A 24,910-nucleotide genomic window follows, 5' to 3' on the forward strand; every position below is an offset into this window, starting at 1 on the left:
GCACCGTAACAGTTGTTGCTGCTGCTGCTTATTTCCTTCATCGTCCCTCCTTGGCTGTCACCATGTTTAATTACGCACACACACAGGTTGATGTTGCTTATTATTATTTATCATTAATTGAGCTGCTTACACTTTAGCTTCCTCCTTGGTTGCGTACGTAACATTCACCACCGCTGTTTCTGTGTCAGTGTTCACTGTGAGACAAGAGAGAGAGAGAGAGAGAGAGAAAAACTTGAGTTAGGGACATATTTTACACAGGCACAGGTCTTTGGTTGTCGCCGTAGGTGAGTCAGACACGCGTCCAGGTTCCCGTGGTGACCCGGAGAGCCACTTGTCCGTGTGAATCCATTACAGCCGTCACCACGCTGGCTTCCCTCCAGACCCCGCTGCGGCCGCTACACACAGGAGCTGCTCCACACAATAGACTCTCTGCCTCTCGCACAATAACCCATTTAAGTTTCTCATGACAGCCCTAAACAGAGCTGGTAATCTGCGATAGAGTGAAATGAAATTCACAACACAGACACGGCTCAGGAAGGATGGGTGTGTGCTGCTGTGCTCGTCAGTGAGGAAAGAGCGGCAGTGACTCTGCCACGGTCACAGGTTTGATTTCCACAGGGACCGCATGTGCATGAATGTAAAGCACATATGAAGAAAAATATATTGGCAGCAATTTGAGCAGAGCTTTTATTAACATTTCCCAGTTTTAGCTGCTCACTTGTGAGAATTGCTCCACTGCGAGGTTTGGCAAGTTACCCACAATGAACAGAAAAGTGACAATCACCAAACTAAATGAGCCAGGAGATGGGGCGTGCAGTGCCAATATCATGTGAGAATATAAAAAAAAAAAGCTTTTCCTGTCAAATTAAAATAGTCAGCAGAGCGTGTCACTCTCACTCTCCACTTGTCAGTGAAAACAAAAACTTTCAAAGCCGCTGTCAGCCATGCACCAGCAGGTTTGGAAGGGTTAAAGCCAGAGAGAGCGCCCAGCTGGCTTAGAGGGAGGCGGAGTGGGCAGAGCCTGGCACCACGCCCGGCTCTGTGGCGCTCACAGCCAGCTCTGCCCCGCCCCACCTCGCCTTGCCCTGCCCAGCCACCGGCAGCCTTCTTCTCCGTGCCACACAGGAACAAGGGACTCCTCCAAAAAAAATCCTCACCCAGAGCACAGGCAGGGGAAAAGTGACGGGGCGGGAGGCTGAAACGACTCAGACGGGGAGAGAGCCACAAGCGAGGTGGCTCACTGCAAGTTTTGATCGTGTGGCGCAACTGTGTGACTCTGACGCCTGGATAGCGGAGGGATAAAGGAGGAGGAAGAGGAGGAGGATGTGCTGCGCTGATCTCTAGGATGGTATGAAGCAGGCTGTTTTACAGCAGCGTCTGGGAAACTCTGAGTGGAGTAATTTCTCTGCTGGGTTCTCTTTTAGCACCTGTCATGACGACAGTGGGTGGTAGTTGGTCTTGGCTGGTTCTACGCATAGAGAGACTGTCTGTGTGTGTGTGTGTGTGTGTGTGTGTGTGTGTGTGTGTGTGTGTGTGTGTGTGTGTGTGTGTGTGTGTGTGTGTGTGTGTGTGTGTGTGTGTGTGTTCTCCCCATGTGTGTCTACTACTCATCCATGTGTGTGTAAACAGTGAAAAGTTCCTAGGCATAGCTCTAGTGCTGACTACTATGTACATACACACACATACACGCACACGCAGAAACGCACACACACACACACGCACAGGCACAGGCATACCCATAAACACACACATGCGCTCCTTCAGACAGAGCAGAAGCTTTACCACAGGCGCCTACCGTGTCCTCACCAAATTACCACGATGCACCTCCCCAAAACAGACACAGACACAAACACATACAGGCACAGACACACACCCACATGCCCACACACAAGGATACATTCCTAATGGACGACTGCCATGTGTGCCCACTTCAATCCATACGCTGAGGCCAAGGGGAGTTGTGGCATTACACAGTGCTTATTATAGAGGCTGCATGTAATTCAAACTGTTGTCTCCCCAGGTCGAACTTATAAGACACACATGCGCTCACACACACACACACAAGATGATAAAGGCAGATTTATATGCAGAGATGGGTTATGTTTAGATAATGGGTGTGTGGGTTGATGGTAATGAGGAAGTCAAATCACACAGGGAGACTTGACTCACTGGGAGGTCTGTGTGTGTGTGTGTGTGTGTGTGTGTGTGTGTGTGTGTGTGTGTGTGTGTGTGTGTGTGTGTGTGTGTGTGTGTGTGTGTGTGTGTGTGTGTGTGTGTGTGTGTGTGTGTGTGTGTGTGTGTGTGTGTGTGTGTGTGCCTGATGATGATGAGATGAGCAGTAAACAGGGTTCTGTACCTTGTTCCACGTTCTCTACAGTACCATACTGAGCAAGAAGGCCGTCCAAAACCTGAGGGTGAGACCACAGCGTGAGTTAGTACGACAACCACTGATGCAAAAACACAAAAGCACACTGACGCACACACAAACACACAGACAAATTAGAGCTGCAGAACCTCATTCAAAATCCCATTAACCTTTACAGCAAATTATCAGAGATCCGGCTCTGGAACATAACAGTATATTGTGCAGTTTACTTTATATGCTGAGAGATTTTTATAAAGTGGTATAATTTTGCTTTGGTGCCTTTTGGTGCTTTCTGTTCCCATAAGCTGAAGATGTCAGTGTGTTTCCATCCTCCATGTTTTTGTGCTCATTTTTAATATGGGCATTAAAACTGTGGAGTGGAAACTGTAAATTGCTTTGCCTCCCCAAAAAGTTTGTTTTACAGGTTTGTGATACTGCATAACTTCTCATTACACAGGGGATTTCTTTATGTTTCCTAACAACCAATTAACACTATATGTTAAGTTTTTATTAACTAAAACAAGGTAGGAGTCAAAAAGACTAGTGAGTTTCACAATATCTCTTACAAAATACCTTTAATTTAGAGGTCAAGGGGCAAAGTTGGAACCTAACTACGCCGATTCCCACAATGATTGACAGATATGTAAACACAGGGACAATATACAAGACTACAATTATTAAAATTATGAATGTGTTTTTATGGTTCTAAATGGTTGTTTATGACAGTCATGTTAATCGGCTAAGAAACACAAAACATTGATTTTCATATAGAACTAACTGTTCACTTCGTACAAAAGGTTTAGGTTTCATTTTACACAGATGAATTCCATGTTGACCAGTTTTGTGATTCTGTTAAACTACTTACACTGATATATAAAGAGGGTGTATTAAGTTTATTTTAGATACTGTAAATGAAAAGTAATGGTCATCAAATAAATGTGAAATAAAAATTACACTATAACAAGTGAACATAGGAGACCAATGGAAATATTAAAGAAAAGTTCATGCTCTTAATAGCTGTACTTGAATAAATGTAGAAAGTTACATTAATCAGCTGCAGGATTTCTTTTATAAAACAATGGTTCCTAGAAGATGACAAATATAAAGGATTGTCAGTGAGATCAGGGGATTAAAACCATAGAGATTAAAACAGACGTGTCAGCATGATGACGTTTTCTGTTTTTGGTTTGAGCCTCAGGTTTGCAGGCTGCATCAAAAAGAAAATCATTAGCCAACTTTGCATCATGTGAAACAAAGACTGATTTGTCCTGTGGTGGATATTTCTGGTTTCTGAAGCTTTGTGAAAGAAGTGTAGCATGAAGATAACTTACAGGAACATCAGTGGCTCAGACAGAAATGAGAGTCAGGCAGAAAAACAGCTTGAACCCAGGCAAAGTTGTGTTGATACACACTTACAAACATGTAGATACAGACATAAACACATGCAAACACACACACATCAGTCCAGAGAGGAATAAAGGCCGGTGAGTCATTGTCAGGAAACTGGTTTCTGTGCTACCTGGTGCTGTTCAACTGGGCATCACTGTCACACACACACACACACACACGCCGAGACAAACAACTGACCTCCCACTGTAGATGAGGGGGAATGTTCCGGATCTGGATCTTCCGACTCCTGCAGAGACAAAACACACAGACGGAGTGGATTTAACAGACCTGAACCACAAAGTCACAACCACACACACACACACACAAACACGATTGAGCAGCCATCTTTGTTAGGACATTGCAGTAACTTCCATTTCTTGTAAAGGCTGTCTAACCAAGACCTTATCCCCAACCTTAACCAGGAGCTCAGAAATAACGTTTTTTGCCTCATTAGGACCAGATTTTGTCCCCATGAGGTCTATTGGTCCTGACAAGACCAGTGCTTATCCTGGAAAAGTTCCTGAAGAGGCAACAAAAACGAGTACACACATACACAGACGGCTGTATTCTAAGTTAATGTAAGTCGGTGTAATCTTACTCTCTACATCCACCATTCACTGCAGACGTGCAGAAACAGATCGTATATCTCGGTGTGTAGCTGAGGACGTTTATTACACAGCAGCTACAGTCTCTCAGCATGACTCTCAGTAACTCCCTCCCACGAGTCCTATTCTTACTCCCACTATTACTCTCAGTGTGAAACGTGATAAAAGTGACACGACCGACCCGCAAACTCAGATTGTTAATAAGAAATGACTGACGTATAAGTTGAGAGAACTGAAGACAAACCACTGACCGCAGAGACGGACCTCCTACAAGCAGTCTGTTCATCACAAGGTGTGTTTTAGTTTTTTTGGATAAGTGGATTTTAAGATAAGAGAACAAAAGAAGGAAAAGACCAAAAATACAAACAACACACAAGTTTTTTTTTAATTGATTTCTTTAAAATGTATTCATATATTTCTTGACAATTGATCGGCGTTTCCAATTCAGATTTGTGTCCTTTTTTTCTTTTGCAACAAAGATGTTCAAAACCTGACTTGTCAAGATCATAAATAACGTTGAGTTTTTCAGACAGACACACAGAGACAGTCGGGATCGTGTCCCTCCGAGTCCTTTGGGATCCGGAGCTTTCACACATGCCTCTCTCTGCCTCTCACTGAGAGCGTCGGGCTCAAACAGCAAAGCCACACAAACCGCCTGGCGACCACAAGCTGTTAACAACTGTAACGTGCGAGAGTCCAGCTCAGGCAACGAGAGCGCTGCTGATTTAAAGAGCAGTGAGGCTGGGTGGAGAGAAAGCCCACGTACCCCCTCCGAAAAAAAAAACTATTTCAGAAGCATTAAAGCGCTCGATTAGCAGACAACAAGACTGAGGGATGCTGGTCTATCGATGAAGTAAAAAAAAAAACGATATTTCTCCGCAGAAAGTTATTTTCTCGACGTATGCGCTCACACACTAACACACATTTCTTCATGGAGGTTTTGCATCTTTCGGAGAGAAAAAGAGTGAAGGTCAGAATTTTCCTGTCAGCAGCGAGGAGAGGACGAGAGGAGCGAGAGGAGCGAGAGGAGCGAGACGGCAGCTGGACATGAATGAATGACTCTGATTTTGCCTCTCCTCTTCCTCTCCTCATTCATCCATCCATCTTTTCTTCAAGCAGTATTGTTGAAATATTGAGGGGGGTTTTAACTCCTCTCCTCTCCTCTCCTCTTCTCCTCATTCATCTATCCATTCATCCATCCAGTGCTTGAACTCCTCCTCTCTCCTCATTCATCTACCATCTGTTCTTCAAGCAGTATTGTTAAAATATTGAGGAGTGTTTCAACTCCTCTCTTGTGCTATCTTCTCCTTATTCATCTATCCATCTTTTCTTTAAACAGTATTGTATGAATACAGAGGAGTGTTTGGACTCCTCTCCTCCCTTCTCCTCATTCATCCATCTATCTATTCAAGCAGTGATACAATCTATCACAAAACAGCAAAATGACACAATCAATCAACTTTGCCTCTTTAAATCTGTATCTGTGACTCAGTTTAAATCAACGAAAAATGAATGAGGTCTGGTTGATCCTCTGACATCTTACAGAAAGAAACAAGAGACACAAAAGTCCCAGAAAAACTAAAAATCAAATACTGTCCCTCTGACCACACGGTGGCCTGCGAGCGTTCTGCCACTGATGGTGGTTTTCGATGAAAGACATCTCTTGGTGACAAGTATAAAAACAAGGGTAAACCGATAAAAAAAAAAAGTGTCTGTGTCACTAAAACATATCACTCATGTAGCAAACAACCTTCTGTAACCCAAAAGCGGCCAATGGCTGAAAAGCATTTTGGGCCAATTTAAAACCTCAGAACAGCCCCAGACGCTGGCATCTGTGGGCTGCCCAAGATGGAAAGTAAAAAGCTCCTTTCATTCAGCCACGTGCGCTCAAACAGCCCTGTGAATTCTGAAGGCCCAGGTCTCTATTGTGTTGCTGTGGACTGATTTGCCAACTGTAACCTTGATGTAACTTTGGAGCACATGACACTGTACTGTTGCTGTTAAATGGTAATAAGCAGGTGAGGCAAACTCCTGGAGGACGTCGCCTCAGTACGACAGCATGCATGCACTGCAAAAATGAAAAATGATTCAATCTAGACTCAAAATCTCAAGGCAGCTCAAGACAATCACTTACAGTTGCACAACTTGTTATGTTTTATTTTCTGCAATAAGAAAAACTAACTATTTTGAGTTTCAAATACTAACCAACATATTTTAAATGTGTACTGACTGCAGAGCAGGAATTTCACTACTAACTTCTTCCTACTCATACGAGCAGTGTAAGGACTCCGACTCTGCGGCTTTGCAAAGATTCTTGAAGCTCAAGTCAAGCATGGGAGCCCAGTGCATTCTGGGAGTCCCTTTTCCAGTCATGTTGCACTAATTTAGATTTTTTTTTTTTCCCCATCTTCCAACTGCATAGATTCAAAGGTTATCCTCCCAGCCGTGAATTATTTCTTCAAACTTTATAAAGTTAATTGCAGCAAACACTTTGCTAAGTTCACAAAGCCAATGCATGTTCTTTGCTCACTATAAATTCATAATAAGCCAAGCAATTTTTCATGTTAACAATGTGCACCCCTTCCTATTCAAACTAGACGTCCACTTCTATTTTCTTTGTTTCCCTCTCTGAGGCTCGCACACGATGCAAAGGTCGCTCGCCTGTCTGTCATTCTGAAATATGCAGAGGGAAGCTTCCTACAGCGGACATCTCTCGGAAAAAGTGACACCGCCACCCGACAGTTTCAAGGTCTCATTTTGAGCGTGCGCTGTGGCCACAAGCCGACCATAAGATCCCCGCTCTGTCCATCTGTCTGCAGGACAGGGAGAGGCCATCCTGCAACATGCTTCTGTCTGTCTAGAGTGCTCAGGTTCGAGCCGCAGACATACTGTAGATCCTGCTTCATAACCCAGGGAGTAACCCGGAGGTTTAATATGCATCTGCTGCAACTGTTTGTTTGCAGTCAAGGTGAACTCAAAGCCCTTCGCCTGCTTCTCCTTTTCCTCAAGTCCAAAACGAGCCACAGTAGAAGATACAGACTGAAGTCGATGGTTACTTAATGTTTGTTGAATGTAACCGAGCCGTCTGCTGCTGGTCTGGAGCCGCCTGCCAGGGGAGGGGAAAAAAGCAAAGCCTCTCAATTTTGAATTTTAAAATATCTGAGGGTGGCCATGTTCATTTGAAAAGCTAATATTTACTGCACCCACCTGCACGGGGTAATAGAGCGTGTCTGTGCACACGCGCATACTAATAACGCGCGTGTGCATGTGGAGCAGTTGAAGGAATTTCAACCTCTGAGAGGGCAGCGGGGTGAGAAAGAGGGTATTCACCCCTCACCAGAGGGGAAAACCTGTTGTTTTCTGAGTTTTGTACTTTTTATCATTGTTTCTTCTTGTGGTCGTTATTTTAACAGCTTTGTGTCTGTGGCTTATCGAGGCGAAATATCTGCCAAGAGCATTTTGTCGTTAGTTGACTGTAAAGGCAACATAAGGCATTTCTTTCAAGTGTTTTTCTTTCTGTGTTCCAACCACAAATCTTGTACACTAATCACTCACTGGTATTATTGTTATTCTATTAGTCATAAAAGTCTGTGTACTTTGTTCATCAAGCGCCGCCACAAAAATCAAAGTACAACACTATAACACAAAGAAGACAGTGTCTTTGTTCAGGCATCTTCACTGAGGTCAGGATCTTTTTCTTTTTCTTTTTTTAAACAGGAGTAAATGATTAAACGCTTCCTCCTTCGTTCAGAGATTCTGTCTAATGAGGCCTCTTGTTTACCTTCTTCACCCTGCTCTGTGCGGATGCCCGGGCTGTCAGCGACGGCTCACACGGCTGTGAGCTGTGCCCAGTAAAGAGGTTCTCTCTGGTCGAATAAAGAGTCTGCCCAAATAAGTGCCTTTCGGACCACCGGGTCTGCCCGAGCCCCGCTGCCACACAAAACTCCAGCAAATGCTTCTGTACACACACACACACACCGGCCAAGCTCAGACCTGATTCTAACAGATCTGACCACAGGTGGACAACTCTGACTGCACTGACTGAGGACACATTTGAGATCCCATCACTCAGAGGTGTTCTGGAGACACGTGAGCACATCTCTCAGCTGTGTGAATATAAATGCCTCCATTGACGGACTCAGCTGACGCCCTCTGACCCGCTGCAGTTTCACAATGACTCAAAAGCATTTTTTCACTTCTCAGTGTTTCCCAATCATTGATTTATCTGTGGCCTCCAACGCAACATCAACACTAGTCCACACATATTGATGTTCAACTTTTTTTTTCAAATGAGTAAAATCTTATTTCAGAGTGGAGCTGCATGCGGCGCATCGATTCGCTCGGCTCGTCCTGCCTCCTCTCTCTCTCTCTCTCACACACACACACACACACACAGAAACAAACGGACAACAGACACATCTACACAGTCAAACAGGCTAAAAACAACATCGTTTGGTCTTTGTGAACAGAAATGAAACCAGAAACAGAAATGTTCCAATACTGCTGGCAGCATCAGTAATGCCTCCGATAATGCCCGAAAATGCTGGGCCAGGGATTGGTACAGGAATCCACCAATCGGATATCTGGGTTTAAAGTAAACCCAGATAAAATTGCTATTTTCTTCTTTGATGCTACAAAACTGAAGTTACGCTGTTCTGCAACTGGCAAGTACCATTTTTAGAGTGGAGAAGAAGTAGTGATTTCCAGTGGTGCGGTGCTACCTAAGATGTCAAAAATTTGGAAATATTTCACGCTGCAAAGTCCCACAAGTAAGAAAAAAGGGGGGGGGGATGCACTTTAGCAGCTATTTACAGGAAGTAATTATTGTGCATTCCTAGATGTATTCATTTGTGTTGTTTATCAGTTGTGACATTGTCAAATGTCAAACTAGATATTAAAAGAAGTCTATTGCATTTATTCGATGTGTGTATTTATTAAGAAGCCAGTCCAAACACCAATGACAGCAGTCACCACTTCCATACAGTAGCATACAGCTGTTAAAATATGATGTAGGAGTTTTTTTTTAATGTACAGGTATTAGATCTGTACTCTGTATCAGTGTTTATGCAAAGTCCAGGTATCGGAATCTGTATCGGGAAGGGAAAAATGGTATCGGATCATCTCTAGTGCCAATTGGCATATTTAGCAGGCACCTGAGATCCAATCACAAGTGATCGATAGAAACACATTGAAACCAGCCTGGTGTAAACTGATAAATTTGGTGGGAATCCCTCAGAGCGGATGTTAAAACCAGGTCTGATCAGAACCACAGTCACCTCGATAGAAACCACACTTCACACGTTACCCTCTCGTCTGAGTCTATGTAGCCATCAACACTGCAATGGACTACTTCTCAGCACAAAACCCTACAATTATGAATCTTTATTTCCCTGCTGCCTGTGTCTCTCCATCTGCCTGACGAAGCGCTTTGTTCCCTCTGACGGCCGCGCTTAATGACACAACACACACAGGAAGTCCATATTAGTCCAGCGACGGTCCCAGGGAGGACTTCATCTCACAGCAGATAATTGATGACTTCTGAAATGAAAGATGATCTGGCCTTCGTCCCGTCCATACCGGGCAGATAAAATAGGAAATGAAAACCTCGGCGATCATAAATCACTCCGCCTTGGCCGCGTGATTATGCACCTATTACACGATCATATTACAAGTCCAGTGATATAAACTGACGGCAACACTGCCTCTTTCATGAGTGGCAGTGTGATGCGTCAGTGCTGACTGCAGGATAATGTGATCATCTACATTTGCTGCTACATGTGACGTCCTATTGTTCCTGAGTCATCATGAACTGTAAAGTCCACGCCGCTTTTACGTCTTCATCCCGGCCAGGGCGGACAAAGACAAACCTCTCCAGTCTTGAAGTGGAACAGTGCGTTATTATATGGGTCAGTTCGGGTGGGTCGGTCAAATCGTCTGGTGGTCCTTCCACGCCAACCGCAGACTCGTCTAATCTGAATTAACCCAATTTCTAGCTTTGACCCTTAAGCTCTTAAGCGCCTAAATGCTCTGGAATCTCAGCGAGGAAGCAACAAGTCAACAATATTGAGTAAAGCCTTCGCTGTGTGGAAGACGTCTCTCCCTGCTCCGCTTTTCCAACTCTGGCCCACTCCCACTGCGTCCCACACTCTCTGCTGCAGCTGGATTAGCACGGAGCTCAGGCCATCTCTGTGTGGCGCTCCTAAGCACTTCTCGAAAAGGCCCATCCAACTGTTGTGGAGCAGAAATAACAGGATTTGTATGACAGAAGTGTCCGTGCATTATTATTGTCCTTCAGCCTCGAAGGATTTGTCGCTGTTTGTTCTGCAGAAGGACAAATATATCTAATGTGGTTTCTGCTTTCAAAGGCTGATGCGTTACATATATGTATATATACACGTATATACTGCAGCAGCCTGTAGCATAGACTTCGAATAATGTTTTTCCATTAAATGTGGCTGTGGTGTATGAGCAATGGCAAAATGCATGAGACCACAAAAGCAAAAAAATGTCACAACGTATTCATGATTGTGTAATAGATTGTGGTGTTTACATCCGGAAAAAGTGGCGATGTTGTCGTCTGCATTTTTTGTTTGTCTGCAAAAACTACTGAAGAATTTCCCACAAACATTGATGGACGGATGTCAGGAAAGAGATTTTGGTGCAGATCTGGATTTTTTTTTACAGAATACGTTGTGGAAAAGGTTTTACACACAAAATCATAATTGTTGCTTTGAGGGGGAACCTTCAGATTTGGAAAACTTCCCCCTTCTTTACTAAGCTTTAAAATAATTATCACCCAAAGCAGATCTGAAACAAAACAGATTCAATCTTTTGTTCAGCAAAATAAAATAAAAAGATTTTCATGGAAGTAATACTAGTTACCAGAGACAGTTTGCCTCACTATGAATTTCATGAAATTATTTTTATTTGTTCAGGCGTCAAATTCATCAAAAATCTATCTCCTGTGTGAGAAAACCGTCCGTGCATCTGCTCCCTAACCCCATGTATTCTCACACTGATGCTGCAGATTGAACCGAGCTGCCTCTCCACACTCCACGCTGCTGCTAACCACCTCATCTCAGTGTGCAGGGCTCAGGTGCTTGCTTCAGCTTTTCCCTCCCAGCCCTCGGCGGGTGAGAGCTCATCAGAATTCAGCGGGCTCACCTGCCTGCCGGTTTCCCTTCACGCGGCTGTTTTGGCTGCGGCACTGAGGCAGGGAGACACGGGCCGAGAGGCAGGCCGGGCAGGTAGAGACGCACGAGATCTAATGGAAGCCACAGCCTTCCTGCTGACGTGCGTCTGCTCCTCGCTGTCAGCGCTCACTCAGCTGCATCATAGAAAGATGTAAATAAGGAGACGCTGCACGTTGTTTCTTCAGCCGTTACATTTAGCACAGAGTTCACTGAGGAGGTCTATGGCTGCACAGGGACGTTTAAAGCAGATTAATGTCTCGTATCAGGGAAAGATTCAGTGTCACATAATGGGGTTAATTACAAATGATTCAATTTCAATGACTCAGGCCAAGCAAGTCATTTATGTTTGAGATTTACGCAGCGTGAGAGATGATACCGCAGCGTGATGTTAACACTGATTCACACAGGCCTCTGCCACATGAGCGTTTACAGAGGGTGTTAGGATTTTTACCATCAACTCAGACGTGCACACCAAGAAATAAGAATAAAACAATTACACACACACACACAAAAATCAGGTAACGCACATACAGCGTTCTTGGAATGACCAAAGACACTTGCATAGTGGTGTAGGTGTAAAATCATTTTCAATTCTCAGGTGAAATCATCACAAATTAATTTTCAGTCAGCGCTAAAATGCCACGGGGTGCCGGGCTTACACAAAACAAATTTTCTCCCGTTATGCCCATTAAGCCAGTGAAATGAGTATTTTAAAATGTTCCAATTTGCCATCACTGGGACATAATGCATTCCTAACAGAGCGATAACACAGTGACTGAGCCCCTCGGTGCAACATGCAATCACATGTATTTCAAATAGAATCCGGACATTTATATGCAGTACAACATGCATCCATCTAAATACATGTTACAGGAGGACTCTGTTTTCATAGATGGGAACAAAAAGTGGGAACTGTACAGCGAGGAGAAAGTGTGATAATGTGAAACTGCCAACACAACAACGAAGCATGACTGTTCATGCAGATGCAGATGCAGATATTTGTCCGTCCATCCATTATCTACACTACTTAATAATTTGATAATAATTATTTAAATGTGTTTACTTTTTACTTTAAAATCAAATCAAATTAAATCTAATCCTGCAAAATCCAGAATCTTTAAATAAACTGATGTTCGTTTCAAACTCTTCAGCTGTCGGACACAAGATTTACACAAAAGCCACTTCTTTGTGTATCTGCAATGGGCTTTTCACATTTCTTCACCACATGTGCAAAATTGCAAACTGGATCGATTATGGCTCCTAAACTAAGTGTTACGTCACAAATGATGCTCACACTCGCACGTGTTAAGCTGAGAACTAAGGTGAGCACAGAGAAACGCACTTTCTCCAACAGATGAATGTGAAAGGTGTCAGAATGCACACACGTCATTCTGCAGATGTGATAGTGAAGTAACAATAAGAAAAATATTTTTTTGAGTGTAGGGTAGGGGGGCAATAGCCTCCATAAATATATAGCTATAGACATAGATATAGATACACCAAGAGGACCTGCCAACAGCCTCAAACAGTATTATTAATGCTACAGCTACAATAAAACAGTATAATTAACCTTGTATACCCTAATTACTGTGATGTGCATGTTACATTATGTTTAATCCTGCACTGAAAAAAAAAAAGAAAACTGTTGAACCAACCTAAAAAAATGCTTCAGTTGTTAGCACACAAAATGATTAAGGTTTGTTCAACTAAAAGGTTAACAAGTTGTATTTCTTTAAGATGGTGCACAGGTTTCTTTTTTCAGGCTGTACCTTTATAAAATAGTTTCTGAAAATCCTGCAAACTCAGGCAAACATTCAATCCTTTTAACACACCGAGCCAGAAAATAAAACTGAGACACAATCACACAAAAAAACCTAATAAAAAACGCACAATGATAGTAAAAATAATAGAAGGCTGAGTGAAGAGGACTTGCAGAGTCGTGTGCTATTGTTGCTCTGTCTTGTCCTGCACGTATCAAACCCACGCTGCTCCTTCACTAACTGAGGACTCCTCTGAGACCCCGTCACAAAGCACGCAGTCAGCACTGTCACTGACAGGCACACAGCGAGCCTACAGGGACACAACTGACACGCAATCACACACACACACACACACACACACACACACACACACACACACACACACACACACACACACACACACACACACACACACACACACACACACACACACACACACACACACACACACACACACACACACACACACAGAGGCTAATGTACAGCAGACTCTCCTCCTCAGAAACACACCCTGAACTATTTTCTGTGTCTTTCTCGCTCACACACACCTCAGTGCTAATAGCTACTGACGGGTGGGTACCAGTTCATACTGCGGTGCTGGTGGGGGTGCTGGTGGTGCTGGTGGTGCAGTGTGGGTCCGCTGCTAGCTGCTCCTCATGGCTGCTTTATGTTGAGTCGTGCAGCTTGTTCTTTGGGTCTCATCCTTTAATCTGCCAACTATACTGTAGCTGCAAGGCTGAGCACGCCTGCCATATAGGTGCAGGTCCCTGCAGGGTTAACCTGGATCAATACTGCACGCACATCACTCAACATTACGCAAGACTGTTTGCCTGTCTGTCTCCAGCCCCTCTACTGTCTGTCGCTCATCGGCCCCGTCTAACGGCTCCCACCAGCTCCCTCTGGAGAGAGAGCTTTACTGGTTCTCACACACACACACACACACACACACACACACACACACACACACACACACACCTACACACACACACACACTCTCCTCGCTCCCCTCCCACTGTCTGCAGGGAAGTTAGCAGAGAGGGAAAACACAGAGGAGGTGAGTCAGAGATTCATCCTATGAGAGAGACAAACACACCGGTGGTGCTGGTCAATAAGCAAAATATTTGAAAAACACTCCTGTCAGTCACAGCTGCTTTTTCACTGAGACTTCCTCACCCTGAAAAACAAAGCCACAGGAAACGCAGAAACACACACACACTAGGTTTCTGAAACGCAGAGTGGAGAACATGGTCGGGCCGGGAGACTGCCTGACACATGCATGTGGTTTAGAATAAGTTTAATTAAAGCTGCGTGTTTGCCTTTAATTACGGAGCCTCTTAAAATGGCTGCTGGTGAGATCAAGTCTGTTTTAAAAGCAGTCGACTCTCTCAATGTGTTTCCTTTTAAATGTATTGTTTTGAATATATTTTAAATCTTTTGGGGAAATCCTACCTGCTCACACATCTGTACTTCTGTAGCCAGCATCAGGTGTCTCAGCCTCATTGTCTTGTTTGCATTTATTTATTTATTTTTATTGCTGCCTTTATGATAAAAAAACAATACAAGACTTTTGATGTAATAATTGTAATTTTATGGGAGCAAACGCTTATTTAAGTTGTAATTTAAAGGAGCAAGTAGAAATAAAAGTAATTGTATAATTACGATGGTTGTTTTATTATTTATATTTAGAGAGAGATAAAAACAAATCAGCTGAAAATTAATAGTCAACCATTTTACTATTAATAATTTCTTAAATCAAAGATTTTGCTGGTTCTCAGTCTTCAATGTTGAAGATTTTGTATATTGAATATTTCAGACTTTTGCTGCTGGTCTAACAAAATAAAAACACTTTTTTCAGTGTTTCTAACATTTTATAGCTCATATAAAAATTATTAATGAATCAGCAGATGAACTAATAATACAAAATAATTGTGAGTAGCACCCCTGAAATAATTATTTAAACGTGTCAGCACGTTTGAAATAATGTCCTGATGTTCAATAATAATTATTGTGGGAAAAAATTTAAACAATAACTAATGATCAATTATCTTTTTATCAAAAACTAATACATTTTGATTGCACTTTGGGTGAGTTACTTTACATAAACAGATTTAATATCACAAATCATCAGAACACCCGAAAGAATAACAACACAAGTAAAGAAAGAACAAAGTGATTGATAAGAACAGAATAAAAAACATTAAATGAATTTCACATTAACCCACTTTGACTGTGTACAAGTGGGTGAAGTCTAGTAAAGTGAATAAAGTGCAGTGACCCTGATAAGCCATCGAGAGATAAAGAGGGAGGTGGGATTATCTATATAGGACACACTTGTGCGGGACAGGGGGGACAGCACAAACGGGTTTAAGGTTAAAATGACATCATCAGGCAGCTCTGAGCAGAAGAGAGACAGACTTTTATTCACTGCCTGCGGAGGACGAGCACAGAGTGCACGTGCACTTTAAAATGTGGACGGCAAAAACAACTCAGCTGCGTTTTCTTTACCGTCGCCTGCAAAAGAGCAGTTTTATTGGTTCTGGGTGTCCAGCTCGACGAGGGGTGGAGTCACATGGATAAGAGCCTCCAATACATTAATTACATTATAGTGCTCCTCCCAAAACCTAAGATCATCTCGTGTCACATGACCCACAAGTGGCTGAAGTGGCATTATCCCTGTCAGACTTTAATCCTGAGGCTAAAATGGCTCCTGACCTACTCTGTGAAATGAGGCAGGGGGCTGGAGAGCAAGGTTGGGGTTCGGGGCGATGTGTGCGTGTGTGTGTGCGGTGTGTGCGGTGTGTGTGTGTGTGTGTGTGTGTGTGTGTGTGTGTGTGTGTGTGTGTGTGTGCGTAGCTGTTGTTGTTGATGTTATCGTGGAAAAGGACGGCAGTGGCTGTCTTTAGGAGGATGCCTGTGTGCTGTGTGAGAATGTAATATGCTAATTCAATTATCCGAGACACTCACAGGGGTGTCAGAGCCGATCAATACCCAATCAATACTTGAGTAAATATTCCGAGCCGATGTCGATGGCTCAAGTTAGAGAGCCTGAGCTGCACAGCAGAGAGGGCGCGGCTAGAAATGCTGCTGTTGTATGGGCAGCATTTAAGAAGATCATAACGCCACCTAGTGTTTTAAACCATCTTGGACCTTGTGAGGGCGATGCTGATTTAATATATATATTAAAGTTAACGTTCTCTGATGAAATGGTGTTTATAAACAACCCTATCTGGTTTTGTTCCAGTCGCAGTCAACATCACAAACGCACAGAAAACTGAGGTGCTCTCTCAGCTCGCCGTCTCGCCAATTTAGCACGTTCCCCCCAAGTGTCACATTTCTATCACTGGATGCCGATTAAAACCGGTGTCTATTGCAGAGTCATTGGACCTGGGAGCGAATGCTGATTGTAGCCATACCCATTGGGAAGCCAGATGTTAGTGGAAGTTAGTGGGTTTTAGTGGGTTTTTAAGACCAGTGGAAAAGGGGCTTTTGGGAGACAAGCTACTGCAGAACACGTGTGGGTAAAGGACATTATTGGGAGGAGTGCCGCTCTTCATTTGTTTGACATTTTGTGTCAAAAATATTAGAGCTTTGCAACTTATTCAAGCGTTCGCGGACATTAGCTTTCTAACCAACATTACGTTACCCTTCTGCCCCCCACTCTCTCTCCCACTCGGACCACCATGGTCCTCCCCCAGACTGATGTCCACTTCACCCCTCCTCCATCGCCCCACTCACCCTCTTAGACCTGTGCCCAGCTTTTAGCATTTCTCAAAATTATCAGTTGGTGGAGTAAAAAAAAGTAAGTAATTGTGGAAAAGGCTGATGTGAAGGTGTGTTTCTGTCTCTTATATACGTGTGACTAGAAGTCACTCAGTAGAGCCAAACGTCTGCCAAGTTGATGTGATTCATCAACTATTGAAAGCAAACAGTAGTACGATTTAAGAAAAAATAACATATCAGGGTGGAAATTTCAAAATCCAGGAACCAAACGTCTGTCAAAATGCATTAGCTTTTGTGCGGGAGAAACTGAAATTAAAGCATAACCTTTTCTTTGTAGGATTTCCTCCAGCTCAAAATCAAAAACTAATAACAATTTGACGAGATCTCTTCACTGCGTCCAACTCCCCCTCCACACAAGACACACCAAAACAAATCTGCGAGCCTTTACAGGCCGGCTGCTTTCATCGTTCCTGGCAGAAGACACGCGAGGCCGGTTCCCCTCTTTTAACAAACACCCTGTCTAAGTTGAGGGTTTTTTTAGAGAATGAGCGCTGGTCTTAAAAAGAAAAACAACCGAGCGCTTTGAAAAGTACTGAGTCAGTGCGACATCCTGGCAGGATCTGAGCATGTGGCACACACAAAGCAGCGATATATTACTCATCCCAATCAGACTTCATCATGGAAAAGGTTAACATCTGTAGTGCTGGATACCATCATATGGAGATGAGCAGGAAGTAGCCAGTTAGGTATATAATTATATATTTTTCTGATGGCATTTCTGTTTTTTTGCATTGGCATTTAATTCAAATCAGAGCCAATCTGTGTGTGTCGTGATTCACCGGTTGTGATGACGCGTGCCGACGGGAAGGAGGCCAACGCCGGTGCCCTCTGAACGCCTGTGGTGACCGCGCGTCCATCAAAGGGTGCAACAGTTGCACACGACAAAAAGGGGTAGAACAAACAACAAGCCCTGTTAAATTATACTTTTCTTCAAGTGCAGCACATATTTGATGTGTCATCCTCGCCCGGCTCCACATCCACGCCACCGCCGCCCCTTTGACATTAAACCCGCCTTTGAAGCCTGTCATTCTATATCTCTGTAATTTATCCTCCCGCAACGGCGAGCGACCGGAAACCCGGGCCGCCTGGAGTCACTCCTCACACCACTTAAAACAAAACCCATCTTAGCAACCATCTCTGAAATGAACTGTTGCCTCCCGCTTGGGGAATGGAAGGCACACAGAAGCACTCCCAACACACACACACGGACACACACGGACGGACACACACGGACGGACACACACACAGACACACACACACACACACACACACACACACACACACACACACACACACACACACACACACACACACACACACACACACACACACACACACACACACACACACACGGACACACACGGACACGTGCACACGCACAGCTCTACTGCAGTCGAAGAATTCCAATAGCGGTAACCACAAGTCTACTAAGAATAAAAATGCCCGTCTCTGTTACACTATCTGATAGGGTGGCTCACATTCAGCTTACAGCACATAACATTCAGTTGTACAGTTATTTACACCCGCTCGTGCTAACAAACAGCCGGCTTCTTTCTGCACCGCCACGCTGGGCCAGGGGGAGGAGTGACATTGTGAGCTGCAGGGAGGCGGGAGGTGGAGAGGCAATCTAGGTGGTACACATGACACAAAGCATGCACATGAGAGGAGGAGAAGGAGGAGGAGGAGGAGGAGGAGGAGGAGGATGGAGGGAGGTGGAGGGGAAGACAAGCAGGAAATGCTGCAGTGTAAAGAGTGTGACTTTCCCTGGAGGTGAACTGCAGCTGCATCTTGTGGAATTCACCAATCGGTAATATTGGAAATCACAGAACGAGCGTGTGTCGATGTTCAGTAAATGTTTCAGTGAACCAGTTTTACTTTGCTCAACGGGCAGAGACCCCATTCACTTTTGCAACCCGCATGCATGGCTGCTTCAGCATCAAATATTTACCAACCTTGTGCGCTGAAGCTGTCCACGTTTCTCCGCTTTTGACTTTAGGTTCTTTCTTTTTTATTCTTTATTATTTAAACAAGATTGTGCTATCTGCTGTGGGCGCACACTTTAATTTGAATTGGGACTGTGTCAGCGTGCGCTTCATTTAACCTGACGGGGACAATCAATTCATCAGTCAGTGTCATCATGTTTGCACGTGTGCCACAAGAGGTGCTGCATTGCTTTCTGGGAAAAAACAGCGTGTCCGCAACTGCTGAAAACAGATGGCAGCAAGAAACGTAAAGAACGAAACACACACGCCCAGTCAGTCAATCAATCAGCTGGTATCCTATAGCGACTCATGACATTTGGCCAGTTTTATGTCCTGTTTTACACGTGAATAGAATCAATTCAATAACAAGAGCAGAACAAGTTATAAACCTCAGGATATACTCGTCCTCGTGCACAGTGGTGCACTGCTACCACAGCAGCTACTGCGCCCGTGGGAAATCCTGAGTATGGGCTGTTTAGAGAGACATGCACAGATTGAACACTTCACAATAAAATATTCTGCTCCTCCAGGGAAATATTAGTGAAGGGTCAGCAAGATAACAACTATTTACAAACAGCCTGTTTTTTCGCATTCTGCTCCCGGCTTTGTGCAGCTCTGCAGTGGCTGCAAGAAAATACCCCCCTCACCACAACCTGACTGTTCGGTGTGATAAAATCAAAAAGGACTCCCACAGGGTCCTCCCTCCTCCTCCCTTCTATTCTTTCTCTTTCTTTCCGTCGTCTCTCTCGCAATCTCCCTCTCTCTTTTGCGCATACATGCTCTGTCTGTCTCTCACACTGCGACTGACTGGGCACTGGCATGTGCTGGGTCACTTGGCAGAGAGGCAGGCTCCTCTCTCCACAGCACCTGCCCTGCCCACATTACGCCACTCATCTCTGGGCTCAGCGAATCATAGGCAGGATCAGGCACAGCTGTGTTGAATAACACAGACATATCGCTATTGCCAAATATTACTAAACACTACACCTCTGGTGAAACTGTCAAACGCTGCCAAGGCTCCGTTCTGAAGGGCACAAGAGGGGTTATCGATGTGGACTAAAAGATGAACACCTACATGACATGTATTTATCACATATATGCATATTTAATGGACAGATATGAGAGTTGTTTTGGAATGACCAAACCCACATATTCACCATTCCACAAGACACCCACCAATATGGACATAATCTATCATTTTATAGAAAGAATTTCCAAGCGAGGCTACAGAAATTTATAAAACATAAAAACACACTCGCAGCAACAGTTGAGCGATAACCAACAGCACTGGGATTTACTGGGGCAAACCTGACACCTACCGTCAAAATTCTTCAGAAGTGAAAGAGAAAGCGGGAACAGTGAGGGTGCAGGTTAATGTGAATGTTTCTCATCTCATCTGGAGGAATAGAGCTGCTTGTTTCCCAGAAATACAATCTAATGTGATATTAAAGCTGCTAACTTTAAAGAGCAGTGCGATAAGGTCGGAGGGAAATGTGCATTTCCATGGCTTTAATGTGTAGTTGAAATTGTTAAATTAAGTTTTTTAGAGAGAACAACCAAGTCAATGGTCCTTAGGTAATAGGAGTTAAACCTCTGCTTTTAAACCATGTAAAGTCCATTATTTGTGAATCTAGAATTAATCCTTCTGATTGTGGGCTGGAATATTTCTTTGAGACGTTAAACTTTAATGTTAAACTCTAATGGAGAGGTTACATGTAGTTAACCAGGGTAGAAACCCAGGGAGATGAAATCAGATATTGGGTCAATAGAAATTAAGATAAAGGGCTGGTGTAAGAAAAAAAAAAGATGATTTCTGAGTCTCTTAGTCTCACACGTGCAAACAGAACTCCTCCTGTTTGTGAGTAAATCTGCCATCGTCTGTAGAGCGACCAGTAAAAGCACTGGGAGCCACTAACAGCGTCTCACGTCCTGCTAGAGAACCTCAGCCAGAGGGGGAGGAAATGCTGCCCTCTATCAGCCCCTCATTTCTCCCCCACACAGGAGCAGACACACAGCAACTCGGAGGAAAGCCGTAAGCATGCGCGGGCCATGCACGTGTCTTTGGAAGTCATGGAAGTCCGCTCCGTGTCTTCCTCTTCCGTCAGAGACAGTGCGAAACAGAGGAAACACAATGGTCAGACTGTGCTGCAGGTCGGGCCGGAGGCTCAGCTGTGCGAGGACCTTACTGTAGACGACTTGTTCTGTCCAGAAGTGTGTGTGTGTGTGGGGGGGGTGTTCCAGCTTCCGTTGCATCCATATGGAAACGGATGGAAATGAGGGCTCAGTGTGGGTTTATGAATAAGAAAGGTCACAAAAGGGCTGCGACTGTGACATAGACGGACGGCCCACTCAGCAGTTTTCCCTGCTTCGCTTTTTGGAATGAAACTCAGCACTTGAACATTTCAGCTTCACACAGACATTTGTATTGAGGCACCTTGCTAGGTTATGTATACCCCGTCGTAAAATCAGCACCCTGACCACTGCGCCGCCCATATAGTGAGAGCCACCAATACAGAGTCGGAATGCAGTGTGGGGCTTTCAGCTATAACTGGTAGGCAGTCTCCACTCTCCGAGGACTGGGTGAAATTACAGGGTCCCCCCCCCCCCGACTGACAGCAGCTCATAAGAAACTTAAGCTGTAATTATAGGATTGTGACCGTGATATCAAAAGATGTTATAATGATCAGTTGTGGGGTGAAACTCAGGGTGTTGTATGCAGCAAACCCAACTTTTGTTTTTAAGCTTTTAGCTTCTGTAATGCGGAGGACTTTGGGTTCATTTTCTGAAAGCCTTCGCCGCTCCACTATAACTAAGCAAAACACTCAAAACTGGTTCCTATGGCAACGTGGAGAACCTAACCTGGAACTGTTGGAGTTGAATACAGCGCAAGCTGTAAACACACGGACACACACGCGCGCGCGCACACACACACGTACAGAGGCACAATGGCAGAGTTTTGGTCTCCCATCAAGATGCTGTAAATGTCACAAGACTGTACCTTTTGACATTTGCTGCTTCAAAGACAGATGACGCATATGTCCAGAGACATTCCTGCAGTTGCATAGCAGGAATAAAAACACTCCATGCATGTTAGTTTTTTAATTAAAGCATTTGTGGAATTCCCTGAAAGCAGGGGCGGGTTTAAAAACAGAATGGGGGCCAGAGTTTTAAAGAAGGGGGGCTGTTTATAAGTGTCAAAATTTAAGAAGATCAAATAAAATCTCTTGTTTTTGTCAATAATAAATGGTACATGATTAGAAGTCATTTTGATTCTTGAGTGTAATAAATGGATGCCAAATAAAAAAAAAAATTAAAAAATATAAATGTCGGAGTCTCTCTTTGTCTGCCGCTCATCTCATCGACTTCATACTTGGCTTGAATGTGTGGCTGACGACCTGGTGAAGTGCAGTGTCGACCATTTTTCCCAGAAAAAGTCGAGATTCCTCCATGTGTTTTAAAATGCACTTGATGTAACCATGGTAATAAAGTGAACTGAGATGCAAATCTTTGATGATGTCACTGATGACATCAACATATGTCATGCTCCAGCTTGATGCGCACTGAGAACTAGTTGCTTTTGTAACTGCAAACTGCCTAGAGTCAGAAAAAAAAGAGACACAGGCATGTAAGAGGCTCCACTGCTCCTACATAGAAGCAAGGCACCCAGTTTGTTTGTGGCCATTTTATTTCTCTTTTAAAGTCCTTTTTGTGGTCATTTTGTGTTTCTTTGTGGTCATTTTGTCAACTTTATGACATGAAATGTTAACAATCACTTTATACCTGGATTCGGCCCAGGATGCCGTGGGTGTGCACCCAGCAGGCCTGTCCAGTGATCCATCCATGGCTCTAAGAAGCTAAAGAGAGGGGCTGTCAGATTGGAGCTTGGGCCTGTGTCCCCCATGGCCACTCCTCTGGCTGGGCCCCTGGCTTTATATAAGCAAGATAAGAGAGTGAGAAATGGATGGAAGGATGGAAAAGGTCAGGAGGAAGAGTTTAAAAGGACCATTTGACCTGGGGAGAGCTTTGCGCCAACAGTATTCCCAGCACGAGGCTCTAAGCCAATGTCTGCTTCAAGAGCCTCGCTTCCAAGCACTCGAAGTGGGATTGGCTGCGTGTGAGCATTTACAGCCGACAACTCACTCCGTGCTGCGCTCTGATTGGCTGGTTAGCCGTACCCACCATATTCATTTCACCTGTTCAAGACCAATCAGAGCTCTAAAGTTGCACATGGGTAGCAGGGTTGTCTGGTGTAAGGAGTCGGCCTGCGTCAGCAATGCCACCTGCTGTGCGCCTCAGCTGCCCACCCTTCCATGGAGACCACACCCTTGGGTGCCCACTGGGAACACTGGCACACGGAGGAGCGAGAAACACTAAACTTTACATCCGGCATGTCGCTTTCAGCCGGGAGTCACGACAGATTTTCTATTTCTGCGGTATCATCCTCAAGCTGTGTGTGAACATATCTACACGAGAAGCAGACTGAGCAAAAGAGCAACGTAGAAATGGAAGAGGAGACAAAGCAGCTGTTACATCTTCAAATTACCCTCACCTCCCCAAAAAAGAACTTGGGTACAAACTGCTCGACTCACAATCAGGATTTATAATTCATTAAATATTCATCTGCAGCACATTTAAGTTTCTGGCAATTAATCAAACGCTGCTTAACAAAACAGCGTCCTCAAACATCTGCTCGAGACCATTCTTCCTTTCGAGAATTTTTTTTTTATACAAACAGCAAAATAGGTGTTGTCTCGTGCACCTGGTGAAGAGGCGTGCAAGAAAATGAACTAATGCAAAAGGACAAGTTGAACTCTCACAGGTTGCTGGCAGTGAATTTATTAGAAATACAGTGATAATAGTATTTCTATGTAGAATGTCTGATAAATTCTGACAGAATGTGGGTGTTCATTTTATTCTTGACAAACCGAAGCTGACCCCACTGAGCCAGATTCTCTCGTCAAGAAAAGGGAAACAGCATCAATGGCTCAGTTCAAGGAGTCCTAATGGCTCTCATCTCTAATCACTGAGGGGTTATCTTACTTCTGCCATGAGCTGTCTCTCCATTACTCTCATCATTCAATCATACAATCTTGAGAGAGGTATCTTGAAAATGTTGGGATCACAAATAAAAATGCAGGCAGAAAAAGCGCGCCCTTTTTTTCCTACTTGGATGAATGGTGTTTTTCTCAGCTCAAACTGCTATTTGTCACTGACCGGACACATCAGCAATCGCTGCTCCAGTTCTGTCACTTCCCTTAAGGTCAAACCATCTCCAAACTGTGCACGCTCACGATTAACTTCTTTCGGTTCATTTCAGTGACTTCAGCAGGAAAAGAAATGTGAGATTTTTGGGGTTTCCAGTGTAGAGACAGGAATCCTCCTCTTCCGGACCACACCCTGCACACCTCGTCGCTGCCACTCCTCCGAGTCACCGAGCTGATTACTTAACTGCTGCTCGCAATCAATGCACTGCTGCTCCAATGCATTAGTCATGCAATAGGTTGGAGTGGAATGTGAACGCCGGCTTACTGAGAATTGGATCTCTACTGTTGCTGCGGTGATGTACAGCACACACGAGTGTCTGGTTAGGGAAAAAAAGAAAGAGAAAAGGTGTTTCCAGCGCTCAGTGAGCTTAAACAGAAATCCCACCGGTCTGAAAGACACACAGTGAATCGACAATTCTCTCACATCTAATCTCCTTGCTCCCCTCAAGCTATGTGCTCAGTTGCACTTGCAAATCAGTTATCACTTCGGGAGAGGAACACACTCCTGCGCTTTTGTGGAAAAGTTGATAATTGCTATATAAATTAAGCAGTGTTGTAGAATTTCAATGCAA

General features: G+C 44.1%; 1 protein-coding gene across 4 annotated transcripts in view; it reads right to left on the reverse strand.

Annotated features, from left to right (window-relative positions):
- The window catches only part of igf2bp2a (insulin-like growth factor 2 mRNA binding protein 2a), a 47,692-nt gene that overhangs the window by 16,694 nt on the left and 6,088 nt on the right, over nucleotides 1-24,910 (reverse strand). For 3 of the 4 annotated variants that reach the window (XM_035175384.2, XM_035175387.2, XM_035175386.2), the window contains 3 exons: nucleotides 3,953-4,001; nucleotides 2,357-2,408; nucleotides 131-194 (listed from right to left, as the gene is read on the reverse strand). In XM_035175384.2, the coding sequence (XP_035031275.1) occupies nucleotides 131-194; nucleotides 2,357-2,408; nucleotides 3,953-4,001 (165 nt within the window). Of the gene's footprint in view, nucleotides 1-130; nucleotides 195-2,356; nucleotides 2,409-3,952; nucleotides 4,002-13,892; nucleotides 14,563-24,910 lie in introns of those variants that run through there. The other variant, XM_035175385.2, reaches the window with a different exon arrangement.

Source organism: Hippoglossus stenolepis, chromosome 13 (genome assembly GCF_022539355.2).
Source record: "Hippoglossus stenolepis isolate QCI-W04-F060 chromosome 13, HSTE1.2, whole genome shotgun sequence".
Lineage (NCBI taxonomy): Eukaryota > Metazoa > Chordata > Actinopteri > Pleuronectiformes > Pleuronectidae > Hippoglossus > Hippoglossus stenolepis.